Here is a 15992-nt window from a genome sequence, read left to right on the forward strand (position 1 = left end):
CAATTGATCTCAAGATAAAAGATTAAACTGTAGGACAGATTCAAAACATTGAATAACCTATCCTGATTCTTTTTCCAACAGCACTTGCCTTATTTTGCCCTTAAGTTCTTCCATATTTCATACCAGCCATGAAATATATTCCTGTTCGTTCAGAGTTGATCGGTTTTAAGCCATTCCATTGTCGCAGTGATCTGCCTACTTCTTCACAATGTACCACTGATATATATGGTGAAGGGAGTTCACTTAACAGTGAAATTTGGACAGGATAGTTGTGCTGCACATTACTGGTTCTTCTGACATTCTCAAGTGCTCGGCAATCACTGGCGTGCTTATGGATTACACAATGCTACGCTCCTGCTCGAAGGAGGAAATACGGATCTGTCTCAGATTAGTGTGTCGAATGGCCTCATCCTGCACTGTGCCCTTTTCTTTTATAATTCAAAGAGTGGGAAAAAGTTGACGTAGAAGACTGATGGTCAAACTCTCTTGGAACACTGAATGTCTTCATTTCCCAGGAAATGAAAATACTTTGAAAGCGGCCTGTAAAATGTATGAAGAGATTGAATAGTCAATAGTTGAGTTTAATAGTTGAATTTATTGTCATATGCATAAATGCATGTACACACAGATGCAATGAAAAACCTACTTGCAACAACATTACAGGTGCATAGCATCATATAATCAGCATTCCCAAGAAAAACATAAGTTAAACTAAATTAAACCATTTTTACAAGAACACAATTAGAGCAAAAAAAATCCATTGTAGTTCTAAGTAATCAAAGTGGTCACAGTGTTGCGATTAGGGTTGTGCTAGTTGGTTGAAGAACTGAATTGTTGAAGGGAAGTAGCTGTTCTTGAACATGGTGGTGTGGGACTTCAGGCTTCTGTCCAACATTCAGTGGTACCTGCAAGAAGATGGTGGGGATGGATCTTTGATAGCTGTTACCACCTTGACACAGTACCTCCTGTAGATACTGCTAATGTGGAGAGAGGTGTGCCCATTATGAATTGAGTAGGACAAACTAGAGAAAATATGTCCAGTTATAGGGTGTCCAAAACATGTGGGTGTAAATTTAAGACAATTGCTGTTAAGTCAAAAACTGTAGAGCAGGGGTTCTCCAATTATTTTATGTCATGGACCAATACTGTTAAGCAAGGGTGCATGGACCCCAAGTTGGGAACCCCTGCTCTAAGGGAAGTTCTTTGCCCAGAAAATAGTGAGAATATGGGTGTCATTTGGTTGAGGCATTTACCAGGGATTTTTAACAGAAAGCCACATGAGGGAGAAAAGAATAGAAAAATATGCCAATGTTAGAGTTGGAGGAGGCTTAAACAGAGTGCAAAGTCAGTCATGGATATGGAGATTAAAAGGCATTTTACTGTGCTGCAAAGTTGTTTCTCTGTACATGCTACATTAACATGGGTATAGATTTTTTAAAAATTCTTTTCTTTACACCCCCCCCCCCCCCCCACCACCGCTCCACCTTATCACCTCTACCACACAGCAAGCTGAGCAATTGGGTCGAGAGGACCAGCAGTGGCTACATAAGAACCGAAAGCTAGTGTTGATGGTGGATCTGGATCAGACCCTAATCCATACAACAGAGCAGCTGTGCCAGAAAATGTCCAACAAGGTGAGTTCTTTCTGAGTGTATACAAACCCAGGAAGAATAAAGGAATGATGAATAAAGGGGGAGTGGAGGGAAAGATGTGATGGGATCCTGCTGGAGCTGGCGGAAGTCTTAGAGAATTATGTGCTGGACAGAGAGGCTGGAAATGGATAGTCAACATTTCAGGTGAAGACGCTTCATCAGGTACTTCCGTCTTAGCTATTTGTACTCTATCTGATGCTCTCAGGTAATTGCAAATACCTGTAAACATCTGCATAGTCCTTCTCTTTTTGTATTGATAATGAAGTTGTGATCTCACAGGCAGGGCACATTTTTAAAGCAGAAATCTTGCTGGGGAGTGCTGATCGAAGTCATGGCCACTGTAAAATCATGCCAAGGGAAATGATGAGAAGTCTGCTGACCAGACACTGGATTAGAAAAGTTGGAAGAATACCTTTGTTTGGGGTTAGTAACAAAGCAAAGTTGGATTAGGGTGTAGAATAGTTAATTTTCTTGTTGTTTAACTTTCCTATGCTAGTTTATGATTTTATTATCTATCTATGTGTAATTGTTCAGTAAACGTTCCAGAAATTGTACTGCTGATTTTATAGTTTTCCAGAAGCTTCTCAGCTTTTCTGCAGCAGATGTTACATCACTGGAATCCGGATGTTTAATGGGTTTGTTGCTTTCACTGGGATGTTTATTTCTAGTCTGAGTATGAGATGACTACAACTTTTTCTTGATACTTAATAAAATGGCTGTAACCACCAATTTTATGCCTCGTTCTGGACTTCTGGAGAGCCTCTGGATCAAAAGTGCCAGATCCAGCAATGGCGTTGGCTGTGATCCAGTGATTAGCACTCTGTTCTCTTGGTCAGGGTAAGTAGTTGGAGGTTTCAGCACAGACTGACAGCTGTTGTGGTACTGAGGGAATGCTGCATTGTTGGGAATGTCAGCTCATAGCTGATAGGTGAAACTGAAGCCCCTTTTGCTCTTGTGGAGAAATACCTTGGACCCTAAGGCACTATTTTGGCAAAGCGTAGACACGTGCGTTCTGGCCACAACCAACAGAGCAATCTCTGGCCATCAGTCTGTGAGAGTTTACTGAGCACAGATACACCACTGTGTTTCATACATTACAACACTGAATGTTAATTATAGTGTCTCCTTAAAGCTGTTTTGTGCCCAGTGTTAAGTCTGCTCTGTAGATCCCTTGGCAAGCCCTTTCATGAATATCCAGTTAGAAGCTGTGTGGCCCATGCAGAACTCACCTTTTGCCCAGTCTTATGAGTTGATTAGTGGGTGATGGTTGGTTTTATGGTGCATGTGATCTAAAAATTGATTGTGGACACGTCCGTTCCCTTAGAGTTTAATTGTGCTGTTTTCTGTTATCGCTTGCAGGGGATTTTTCACTTCCAGCTGGGCAGAGGAGAGCCAATGCTGCATACACGCCTGAGACCGCACTGTAAAGAGTTTCTAGAAAAAATAGCAAAACTCTACGAGCTACACGTATTCACCTTCGGGAGCAGACTGTATGCACACACCATTGCAGGTACGTAGGAAAAAGTAGATAGCAGCTTCTAACCTCTCAAGAGTAGCATCAAAACTTGGGAATATTTTAAAAACTGATTTGTTAACAGGATGTTGCAGGAGAGACATTGCCCACCACTGGTTACCACCTGAATTAAATACTGGAGATCGATCAAGGGTAGGAGGGTAGAGGGTCACATTGGCCAGACCAGATTAGAAGGGCAGTTCCTCTACTCTTTCAGTCCAGAAGAAGGGTCTTTAATGTCCATTTTCCTCCTCAGATGCTGCCTGTAGCTTTTTGTTGCTTGAGATTCCAGCATTTGCAATCTTTTGTGTGTCACTACCTGTCACATACCCAGTTTGGCCACTACTCTCTTCAGGTCCTGTCCAGTGGTAATGCCCAGTGATGCTCTCTCCTTGACCCTTATAACCTCGAGTAGGGTTTGAGTTGATAATACTGTTACTGCTGCTTTTAACTAGTGTTCAATATAGTGTGAGGATGGTGGGCTGGGGTAGATATGTTGACATTTGCCTCTGAGAATTGGGGCATCTTTGTGTGCAAACACAAGATTTTGTTGTGTGTGATACTAATGGAATGCAGCAAAGTGTCCTGTTATGTAACACAGATTCCAGTTGTTTCCCTTGTTTAGGAATGAACTTGTAACATTTAAGTTCATCCAAAGGAGTTTGGTTAAATATAGAGACCAGTGTGGAAACCGGAAAAGCTAGAGAAACTCAAAGGGTCATGCAGCATCTAAGGGGAGAAATGTGCAATCAATGTTTTATTTTTGGTTGAGACCCTTCATTGGTCTGAACGATAGAGGGGAAATGACTGTTATATACTGCCTGACCTACTGATTTCCTCCAGCTTTTCGTGTGTTGCTCCACATGCCAACATCTGCAGCCTCTTATGTCTGCAAGGTTAGAATTTGGTTTAGAATTGTGAAGCATTTCATTATCTGTTCTTAATTGCAGCACCTAATAGTAAATTTTCATTTAGTTGCTTTACATGAAGTGATAAGTTTGGAAATTCTCACATTGGGGAGGGTATCTTTGTGTGGTCACTTTATTTACTGACCTATAGTCATGTCCAGGAACTGTGGCAATTCTCATTTGTACTGTTTCACTTCCGTACAAGACAGCATCTGGCCCTAAGCCATCGGTGTTAGTTGCAGAGCCCGGAGGGTGACTTTCATTCTGAAGCATGCATCACTTTGGACTCCTGGTTCAGAATACAGACTCCTACCTGGTGATGAATTGTTAGATTTTAGTAAGATGATAACATATTGGCCCACCAAGCTTTTGTCAAGGCTACCCTTCAAGACTGATTCACTTTGGAGAACAAATTCCTTAACAAGTAGCTGAAGAAAATTTGTAAATTTTAATGAAACCACTTGGTTTGAAAACATCAGAATCAAATTATTAAAGATTATGGGATTGGGATTGATCGAAGGTATAGTAGCACGATCTAATTCAGTGGCAGATGAGACATCAAGTGTTGAATAGCCTTATCCTATTTTGAATGAAGACACTACCTCTCTATAATAATAACTGACTTCACGAAGTTATAGAGGCAACCTGTCATATATTTTAACCCATTACCTCTAGAATGTGCGGAACTGTGCCGTTTCATCCCTTGACAAAAGTAGTTTTACTTAAAAGTAAATTGAAACTGTCTTGGAAGGGCATGTCCTTTTTCTATTTGTATATTTCCAATTTTTCCAAGGAAGTTTTATTTTGGACAGTGATTCACCTTTGAGATTAAGTTCCAAGGAGTGATGGTAATTAAAGTGTTAAGCTTCATAGAGATGGGAACATGTTTACAAAGCTGAACACCACAATAAAAGACTTCTATTTCTGTTGCCTCTTTCACAACCAAGCACTACCCAAATGTTCTTTAATTGTCAAGATACTACTTTGGGTCTTTTCATTGGCTTAAAGTGAGAAGCCTTTTTGTCAGTTACACCCAGCAAGTTTGTGCAGGTAACAGTTAATCGATGGATACTGTGATGACGCTGCTGTTTGTGCTACTACTTCGCAGCTCCAGTGACCCAGGTTTGATCCTGTCCTCTGTGCTGTGTGGAGTTTGTATGTTCTTGTAAGTTAATGTACTTTCACCATGTACAGCAGTTTTCTCCCGTGCCTGGTAGATTAACTGGCCACTATAAGTTTAATCTAATGTAGGAAGGGGGAGGCAAGAGAATTTGGGGCAGTTGAGAGCAATGTGAGAGAAAATAAGTTATAGGAGTCAAGTAGGAGAATGGTAAGACTCAGATGTTATAGAATGGAAGAACCAAATAGTCTTCGCTGATAGAACTCACACTGATTCGAATGTACTCTACATTACATTGACTGTAATATTATTATTTTAAATTACTATGATTGCACATGGCACATTTGGATGGAGACATAACATAAAGGTTTTTACTCATCACGTAAGTGAAGGATGTAAGAAATAAAGCCAATTCAATTTCAATTCTCCTGTGTCATAACGAAATAAGTGAGAATGGACAACTAATCTGTTCAGTTGATGTGGATCTGAACTCATTGGTACCACTGTCACCTGAGTTTACTCAATTGTGCTCCATCTGTTGCCTGTCAGCCTCGCTTAGTGCAGATAGTGTCAATAACAACAACTTTCATTTACATGATAACTCTGGTACTCTCATATTTAGCTGTTTTACAAGAATGAGCAGGGGTCAAACAAGTTGGTGTTAGGAAACGTAGTGGCAGCTCGAACAAGCCAATGCCGCCTTGTGGATCTGGAGGGGGGATCCGTGGATTAGTGTGCCACTTGGACACAAGTCGGGGGCTGATCACCTTTGGCTGGGTCGCCCAGGTGAGGATATCTGATGATTAAAGACCCAAAACACCCTAGGACCCCGGGTTCATCATTGAAGACATGTAGCACCAGAAGTATATTCTACAACTACGATGGTTTTTGTGCAACTCAAGGCAGGTTGATGGTTCTCTGCAAGAACCATGCGAGTTGCTGAGAAAATTGGGTGAGTAGTCACTATCGCAACAGAAATTTTGCTGGGTATGTAAAACATCCTGAATTTTTTTTGTATAAGTCTGTTGTAACTTTCAGTGTAGCATTGTCATCCAAGAACTCACCCTCCCACCCAAAATGAAAGCAATCACATCTGAGTTGTGACCCAGCCCACACTGAGGAACAGATATTACACAGGGAGATGTCAAAACATTTTCATGGTTGGGTGAACATTTTGTCTTTGTGATAATGTTTACTGAAAGTGCTAGGAATAATTCTGCTGTTCATTAATTTCTTTCATTTCCTCGCTACACAAGGTCTTTCTTTTTGTTCTCTTTTCTCCTTTTTGTTCTTTCTTCCCCTCCTTGAATTATTTGTTCCTTAAAAACATATTGTGCCCACAATATCTCAGGGTTCTGACAAGGTCAAGGTCTTGAAATAGGTGCTGTGTGATCTGAAGATTTCCAACATTTTCTATTTATGCCACACACTTCTGGCATCTGTACTTCATTAGGTTTGCCTTCATTATTTTACTTGAAAGTGCTCTGGACTTCAACCTGTAGGAAAATCTATATACATTTAATTTCTCCTCATCCTGTATGCAGAAGCAAATGAAATGAGTTGCAATGCTTCTTAATTCTAAGACATTTAAAGTTTTCAATTGTCAAATTATCATGAGCTAAGTAACAATTTGTCATTTGGACTCATTTGACAGTCATCTTCAGCATTATGTAATAATAGTTAACATTTTTAAATCTCTGCATCTTTGATGTATGGAAAGTGCCTAATATCTTTGAAGCTGTTTGGAATTTGATTTTGTATCTTTGCATAGCTGGATGTCCTTGTATGCAATCAGGGAATGTTAACAGATACCAGAAGCAGTGAGGACTCTATGTGGGAATTTATTTTATGACCATTTGAGCACAAGAATGAATTCATCTCACTGATTTGATATTGAAATCTAGTGAGCACCATTTGAAATATTGTGAACCCGTCTGGCCTCCCTATTCAGGGAAGGATATCCCTACAATGAGGGACGGCAGTGAAGGTTCACCAGGATGATTTCTGAGATGAGTTTGACTGAGGCAAGATTATGCAAAATGGGGTTGGGTTTAGAAGAATGAGAAGTGATCTCACTAAAATATGCAAAATTCTTAACAGGCTTGTCAGGATAAATGCAGAGCTGAAGAGAAGAGGAACTGTGGAAGCTAGATTGGAGCACTTGAGCAGGAGGAACTCAGCATGTCAGGCAGCACCTGGGGAAGTTAAATCCAGAATTGACATATCAAAGTCGAGTCAGTTGACATTTGCACAAGTGCGTGTATGCACAGATGCAGTGTGAAATTTACAGCAGTGTCACGGGCACATAGCATCAGATACATAACATTCACAAGAAAAACATAAACTGTATATAAATTATGCAATATAAAACAGAATTAGAACAAAAGAAACCAAAGTCTATTGTAGTGCAAAATGATCCTAATGTTGCTATGCTGAGGTGGTGATCAGAGTTGCGCTGGTTGGTTCGAGAAGCAGATGTTTGAAGGAAGTAGTTGTTCTTGAATCTAGTGCCTTACTGATAATAGGGAGTGAGTCCACTACTCCTTGCAGCTTCTTGTATTCCTATGCATTTGTGTATTAAACAATGATGCAACCAGTCAGGATACTTTGAACAGTACATTTGTATTTGCTTGTTTGTGTTATTTATTCTCAGTATTGTGCATTTACTTTATTATTTGCATGATTTGTCGTTTTTGCATTTTAGTTGTTTCAGTCTCCGTTGTTTATAGTTTTTCATAGTTCTGCTGAATTTTATTGTTCTGTAAAGGTCTGAAAGAAAACGAATCTCAAGGTAGTATATAATGACATGTGTGCCTACTTTGATAATTTCCTTTGAACGTTTGAACTTTTGAGTGCTCAGTGACATGTCAAATCACCTTAACTTTCTATTTAAAAAAAAAGTAATGAATCTGGCGCATCTTCCTTGTGATTGCATCTGTATGCTGGAGCCCATCTGATCTGTTAATGCATGGGAATTTAGCTGCTGGATAGGACTTTTACAATCAGGGCAGAGAGATGAGAAGAAATTTCTTCTCTTAGAATGTTTGTAAGACCATAGACATGGGAGCTGAATGGAAGATATCTAATGTTCTTCCACTGTTTAAGAAAGGCTCTTAAAAATAAACCAAGAAATTATAGGCCAGTGAGCCTAACATCAGCAGTGGAAAAGTTATGAGAAGGTATTCCAAGGGACCAGATATATAAGTATTTTCATAGATGAGGACTGATTAGGGATTGTCAGCATGGTTTTGTATGTGGTAGAGCAGACCTAATGACCTTTATGGAGTTTTATTGAGAAAGTCACTAGAAAAGTTGATGAAGGCAAGGCAGTGGATTTAGTAAGGCCTTTGCCAAGGTCCCTCATGGGAGCTTGGTTAGGAAGATTCAGTTGCTTGGCGTTCAAGGTGAGGCAGTAACTTGGGTAAGCCATTGGCTTTGTGGGAGAAACCGAAGAGTGGTTGTAGATGTTTGCCTCTCTGACGGGAGACCTTTGACTAGTAAAGCGCTGCTGGGATTGGTACTGGGTTCTTTGTTTGTCTCCTATATCAATGATCTGGATGATAATGTGGTTAACAAACCAAGATTGGGGGTGTAATGGACAGTGAGGGAAAACTAGTAGAGCTTGCAGAAAGATCTGGACCAGCTGGAAAAATTGTCCGATTAAATGGAAGATGGCATCATTTAATGCCGACAAGTGTGAAGTGTTGTACTTTGGGAGGATCAACCAGGGTAGGTACACAGTGAACGGTAGGTCACTGAGGACTATGGTACAACAAAGGGATTTGGGATACAGGTCCATAATTCATTGGAAGTGGTGAAATGGGTAGATAGGGTCGTATGGGAACCTTTAGGTACTTTGGCCTTCATAAATCAAAGTATCGAGAATAGGAGATGGAATGTCATGTTGAAGTTGTATAAGATGTTGGTGAGGCCTAATTTGGAATTTTGTGTGCAGTTTTTGGTTACCTATCTTTTTGGTTACTTATCTATTTATTTATTATCTTTTTGGAAAGATAATAAATAAGCTTGAAAGAGTACAAAGAAAATTTACAAAGATGTTGCCAGGAATGGAGGACCTAAGTTAAAAGAAAAGATTGAATAGCTTACAACTTTATTCCCTAGAACGTAGAAATCAAGTCATTAGAAAGAGGTGACTTGGAGTCAGAAGGTGTTGAATCTTTGTTGATAGAGTTAAGGAACTGCGAGGGTAAAAAGACACCGAAGGGAGATGTATACAGACCTGCAAGCAGCAGTAAGGATGTGGTCTTCACATTACAGCAGGAGAAAGCAGGCATATCAAAAGGGCCATATTACAGTAGTCATGGGGGATTTCAATATAGATTGGGAAAATCAGATTGGCACTGGATTCCAGAAGGGGAAATTTCTGGAGTGCCTATGAGATGGCTTTTCAGAGCAGGTTGTGGTGGAGCCCACTAGGGGATCAGCTATTCTGGATTGGATGTTACGCAAAGAACCAGAATTGATTAGTGACCTTAAGGTTTAAAAAAAAAACACCCTCAGGGGCAGATGATCATGGTATGATCGCAATCACCCTGAAATTTGAGAAGAAGCTAAAGTCAGGTGTATTGGTATTCCAGTGGAGTAAAGGGAAGTGCAGAGACATGAGAGAGGAGTTGGCCAGAATTGATTGGAAAAGAACACTGGCAGGGATGACGGCAGAGTAGCAATGGCTGGAATTTCTGGGAGCAATTAGGAAGGCAAAGGATATATACATCCCAAAGGGGAAGAAATATTCTAAAGGCAAGATGACATAATTGCAACAAGAGAAGTCAAAGCCAACATACAAGACAGAGAGGGCATATAATAGGGCAAAAATTAACAGGAAGTTAACTAATGGATGACAATTGTAAAAAAAAAAGTCATTAAGTAGGTAGTACCGGAATATGAAAGTAAGCTGGCCAGTAATATTAAAGAATACCAAAAGTATCTTCAGATACATAAAGTGTGAAAGAGGGTAAGAATGGATATTGGCTTGCTGAAAAATGATGCTGGAGAGGTGGTAATGAGGGACGAGGAACTGATGGACAAACTGAATAAGTATTTTGCATCAGTCTTCAACTGGAAGACACTCACAGGTGAAATGTCGCCTCACCTGGAGGGACTGTGTAGGGCCCTTAATAGTAGTGAAAGAGGAGGTGTAGGGACAGGAGTAGCACTTGTTCTTCTTGCAAGGATAAGTACCAGGAGGGAGATCAGTGAAGAGAGATGAATGGACATGGGAGTCATGTAGGGGACGATCCTTGCGGAAAGCAGTAAGTGGTGGGGGGGGGGGGGGGTGGAGGGAAAGATGTACTTGGTGGTGGGATCCCATTGGAGGTGATGGAAGTTTTGGAGAATTAGGTTCTGGGGACAGATGCTGATGGGGTGGTAGGTGAGGACAAGAGGAGCCCTGTAGGCTGGCATGAGGATGGGGTAAAAGCAGATGTGTGTAAAATGGAAGAGATGCAGTTGAGGGCAGTAATGATGGTGGTGGAAGGAAGACCCCTTTCTTTGAAAAAGGAGGACATCTCCTTAGTTCTGAAGTGAAAAGCCTCATCCTGAGAGCAGATGTAGCAGAGACTGAGGAATTGAGAGAAGGCGATAGCAGTTTTACTAGTAGCAGGGTGGGATGAGGTATAGTCCCGGTAGCTGTGAGACTCCGTAGATTTGTAATAGACACCGGTGGATAAGCTGGATCCAAAGATAGAGACAGTGAGATCGAGAAAGGGGAGGGAGGTGTCGGAAATAGACCAGGTGAATTTGAGGGCAGGGTGGAAGTTGGAGGCAAAGTGGATGAAGTCGATGAGTTCAACGTCGGTGCAGGAAGCAGCAGCAATGCAGTCTTCGATGTAGTGAGGGATGGTCAACAAGCAGGCAGGCATCTATTGGAATTCTTTGAAGAAACGACAAGCAGGATAGATAAAGGAGAATTGGTTAACATAGAGTACTTGAGTTTTCAGAACGCCTTTGACAAGTGCTACGCATGAGGCTGCTTAACAAGCAATGAGCCCCTGCTATTACAGGAACAATTCTAGCATGGATAAAGCAGTGGTCAGTTGACAGGAGGCAAAGAGTGGGAATGAAGGGAGCCTTTTCTGTTTGGCTGTTGGATGATGGAATTGTAGGCTTTGTTGCAAAGTTTGCAGACGAGATGAAGATGACTGGAGGGGCAGGTAGTTTTGAGGAAATAGAGATGCTGCAGAAGGCATTAGACAGATTAGGAGACAGGGTAAAGAAATGGCAGATGGAATACTGTGCCGGGAAGTGTGTGGTCATGCACTTTAGTAGAATAAATGAAAGGTTTTGAGTATTTTCTAAATGGAGAGAAAATACAAAAAGCTGAGGTGCAAAGAGATGGTGGGAGTTTTTGTGCAGGATTCCCTAAAGGTTAATTTGCAGGTTGAGTCTGTGGTAAGGAAGGCAAATGCAATGTTGGGATTTATTTCAGGAGGACTGAAATATAAAGGCAAGTATGCAACTTTTGATAGAAAACCTGCAGATGCTGGAAATCTGAGCAACACACACAAAGTTCTGGAGGAACTCGTCAGGCCAGGCAGCGTCTATGGGGAAAAGCACAGTCGACGTTTCAACATTTTGTGTGTGTTGTTATATAATGTTTGAGATTTTATAAAGCACTGATGAGGGGACTCACTTGGAGTATTATGAGCAGTTTTGGGCCCTTATCTTAGAAAGGATGTGCCAAAACTAGAGAGGGTTCAAAGGAGGTTCACAAAAATGATTCCAGGATTGAATGGCTTGTCATATGAAGAGCATTTGATGGCTGTGGGCCTGTATTTACTAGAATTCAGAAGAATGAGGGATGACCTCATTGAAACCTATTGAATGGTGAAAGGCCTTGATAGTGGATGAGGAGAGGATGTTTCCTATGGACAGAGAGTCTAAGGCCAGAGGACATTGTATCAGAATAGAGGAGTGTCCTTTCAGAACATAGATGAAGAGGAATTTCTTTAGCCAGAGAGTGGTGAATCTGTGGATTTCTTTGCCACAAGCAGCTGTGGAGGCCAAGTCTTTATGTATACTTAAGGCAGAGGTTGAAAGATTTTTGATTGATCAGGACATGAAGGGATATGGGACAAAGGTAGGAAATTAGGGCTGAGAGGAAAATTGGATCAGTCATGATGAAATGGCAGAGCAGATTTGATGGCCCTTGTGGCCTGATTGTGCTCCTATATCTTATGGTTTTATGGTCTAAGATTGAGGGGAGATTTGATAGAGGTGTACAAAATTATGATAGGTATAGATCAATGGTCCCCAACCACTGGTCTGTGGCCTGGAGGTTGGGGACCACTGGTATATATAGTGGAAAAAGCCTGCTGCAATTTACCCTGAGGTTGGATTAGGCTACAACGAAAAATCATGGGTTAAGGATGAAGCTGAAATGCACTCAGACGGTGGTGAGAGTGTGGAACAAGCTGCCAGTGCAAGTTGTAGATGTGATCTTGATTTTAACATTTAAGAGAAGTTTGGATAGGTACATGAATAGGAGGGGTATGCAGGGCTATGGTCCAGGCGCAGGTCGATGGGACCAGGGAAATTAAATGATTCAGTATGGACTAGATAGGCAGAAGGGCCTGTTTCTGTGCTGTAGTTTTCTAAGACTCTATAACGGTATTCAATATGCTGATCCATTTTATCCTACCAAAATAGACTGTGCAGTGATTATTATGCTGCTGTTTATGGAGAATGATGTGCACGTATTGCTACCTTGATTCTACAATTAGAACAATTATACCTCGGAAAGGATATAATTGGCACTAAGAGGTGGAGACACTTTGAAGTAAAAGGCACCGTACAAATGCAAGTTGTTTCCTTGTACGTGAAATTGGGGGAAGTGGATTTGCAATTAAGATAATGCAAAATAGTTAAGATCTTTTCATTTTATGAAGTCTTAATTACTTTAAAGATACTTCAAGTTGATTCAGACATAATTACAGGGCATTGAGTATAGAGAGGGAAATCAGGTAGTATCTAATTAAAACTTCTGTTAGCCTCCCCTTGGAGTATTGTGCACAGTTCTGTTTGCCCCCTTACAGGAAGAATATAGACCGCAAAAGTGGTTTTCCAGGACACTGCCTGGAATTACGGTTATGAACTGTAAGGAGAGGTTGAATAAGGTTTCTCTGGAGAGTTGGACGCCAAGTAAAGATCCAGTTGAAGCTCCTAAAATTGTGAGACAAGATGGGATAGAGTCTTCATCTTTTTTCCAGGGGTGAGATTTAAAGACTAGAGGACTTGCATTTAAGGCAAGAGAGCAAAAGTTTAATGGAGATGTGCAGGTCAGTTTCTTTTACACAGAAAGTAATAGGTGCCTGGGACGGTCTGCCTGGTGTAGTGTTGGAAGCAAATGTGGTAGTGTCATTTTGGAGGCTGTTATACCCATGAATGCACAGGGTACAGATGGATATAGATTATGTACAGGCAGAAGGGATTTGGTTTAATTTGGTATAATCATTGGTGCAGACATTATGGGCCAAAGGGCCTGTTCCTTTGCTTTTCTGTTCTTTGTCTTAAGGTGAAATACTTTGAGTAACATTCTGCTGGAGTATCTATGGAGGAAAAGGAATTGTGGACATTTCTTTCTGAAACCCTGCATCAGAACAGTGACCAGGGAGGGAAGATGGTTAGTTCCTCCAACAGATTCTAGCAATTATAATCTCTTGTGTTTCGAAGAGATAACACTATTTCTTGGTTTAAGTTCTCATCCAGCACTTGAGCTGTATTTTACGAATGGATGATTTTAATTACAAAGAAGGCGTACTGGTGGTGAGTGGAAACATTAACTGTTTCCTTCTCAACACACCGTCTGATCTCCTGAAAATTTTCATAATTTGCTAATATTAATCTAATTTAATTACAGATTTCCTGCCTCTGCAACATTGCACTTTTAAGATCAAGTACTTGAGTTCACAGGCCAAAATAGTCAATCTTCAGCCTGTAAGGATTAACAGTACTCCTGAGTAATGAGTGAGTTCTGTTTTTACAGACATCCACAAGTCAATTTTGTCCATAAGCCAGAAAATGCATGAAGATCACCCAGTACGGGAATCATACTTCTGTCACGTATAACCAAAATAATTGTAGGTGCAGAGATAGAAAGGAAACTCGTTTTGCCATCCATGGAAATGCATGTGTGTAAGACTGCTAAATTTAATCATATGGGAGCTTGTTCGTATGCAGGGGATATTGGGTGTTCTTAACCTGTTGATGGCCTGTGCTTCTGACTCTAGTATCTCTAATATACCATCTCATTTTCTTCCTGTTTCTCTTTTCTTTAAACTACAGGGTTTCTGGATCCAGAAAAGAAACTTTTTTCCCATCGAATTTTATCAAGAGATGAGTGCATTGATCCATATTCTAAAACCGGCAATCTACGGTGAGTACTGTGCTAAGTGTTTAAGCTCTTTATTTGTATGTATTTGGTTCAGATGTTAACCAATAGTCAGTTCAACAAGTACATCCAGGAAACTAGCCTCTTTTTTCCCCCCCCTTTTTTAAAAAATAAATCTTCTTCATAAAACAGGGCATACTATTGAGGAATTCAAGTCATGGCATTGAGATGGTAATTAATTTCTGTGCTTGTTTAAGAAATTAACAATAGAACGGAAAACTGTGACCTACTTTGGTACTAATTGCAGATATCTTTTTGATAACCACCTTTAATGTTGTGGGCAATTCAAATTATTGTGGGGTGGCTAAATTGAATTGCAGGAAAATAATTTGCTTTTTTTCCCCTACATTTGATTTTGAAATTTGCTGTTGATAGAGGAAGAGTTGGGGACATCACTGAGCAGATAAACTGTAGCACTTTTATAATCTCTCTGGGAGTGTCAGCATCAATTAGCTGTCCTTTATTGATAACATGGCGTTGAGATGTCGCCTTGTGTAGGTGCTTCCACAATGCAGAGAGCTATGGAATTAGGGGATTTTTTGACCAGATGCACAAGGCGCTGTTGTATTTCGATGTCTTGGAGTGGTGCTTGCTGCTCTTCCTGTCTGCCTGCTGCCTTTAACCTTTTGAGCAAATGCAGAGGGTTGTGGGTTTGGGAGTATCACTTGAAGCCTTGGTGAGTTGCTGCACTACAGCAAGTAGATGGCACAGAGAGAAAAATTGAAAGATGTTTTTGTTCAGAGCTAGCTGAATGTCGTTGAAATATGGTGTGTATTTGAGCAAGCATTTAGAGAGTCTTGGTGTCATACTACATGGAAACAGGCCACTCAGCCCACCAAGACAACCCTGTCCATCTCTACAAATTCCATCTTCCAGCACCTGGCCCATAGTCTTTTAACCCAGACAATTCAAGTGCTCTTCCTCCACCTTTCTTAAATACAGTGAGTGATCCTGTTTCTGCCACTTTCACAGGCAATGTATTGCAGGTACTCACCACACTTTGGGTTCCCTTCAGATCCCCTCTAAGTATACCCTAAATCTATGTCTGCTTGCTTTATTTATCTCTGAAAAAGATGGTCTGGCGTCTGCCCCATCTCTCTATTCATCTTAACTTTATACAATTTGATCATTTCCCCAGTTAACCACCTCTGTTCCAGGGGAAAGAGGCCTAGACTCTCAAGATTCTCCTCGTGAGTGAAATGCTTTGACTTGCACAACTCTACCACAGCCTCAGCAATGGAATGCTGTAGACCACCACTTGCACTATTAAGGATTCCTTTCTGATTTTTGTCTCTGTTTTGCCCTAAGTTTTTGTTTTTGCATCGTCTTTTTTAATTCTATCTTTACTATTTTGTGTAGTTTATGCATAATTTATAATCTGTGTGTTGTC

General features: G+C 40.7%; 1 protein-coding gene across 1 annotated transcript in view; it reads left to right on the forward strand.

The window, feature by feature from the left end:
- The window catches only part of ctdp1 (CTD (carboxy-terminal domain, RNA polymerase II, polypeptide A) phosphatase, subunit 1), a 322423-nt gene that overhangs the window by 42896 nt on the left and 263535 nt on the right, over positions 1-15992 (forward strand). Inside the window, exons 4-6 of the mRNA XM_073050724.1 lie at positions 1506-1634; positions 3012-3162; positions 14497-14587. Coding sequence (XP_072906825.1) covers positions 1506-1634; positions 3012-3162; positions 14497-14587 — 371 coding nt within the window. The remainder of the gene's footprint in view (positions 1-1505; positions 1635-3011; positions 3163-14496; positions 14588-15992) is intronic.

The sequence above is a fragment of the Hemitrygon akajei genome, chromosome 1 (assembly GCF_048418815.1).
Source record: "Hemitrygon akajei chromosome 1, sHemAka1.3, whole genome shotgun sequence".
Taxonomy (NCBI): Eukaryota; Metazoa; Chordata; class Chondrichthyes; order Myliobatiformes; family Dasyatidae; genus Hemitrygon; species Hemitrygon akajei.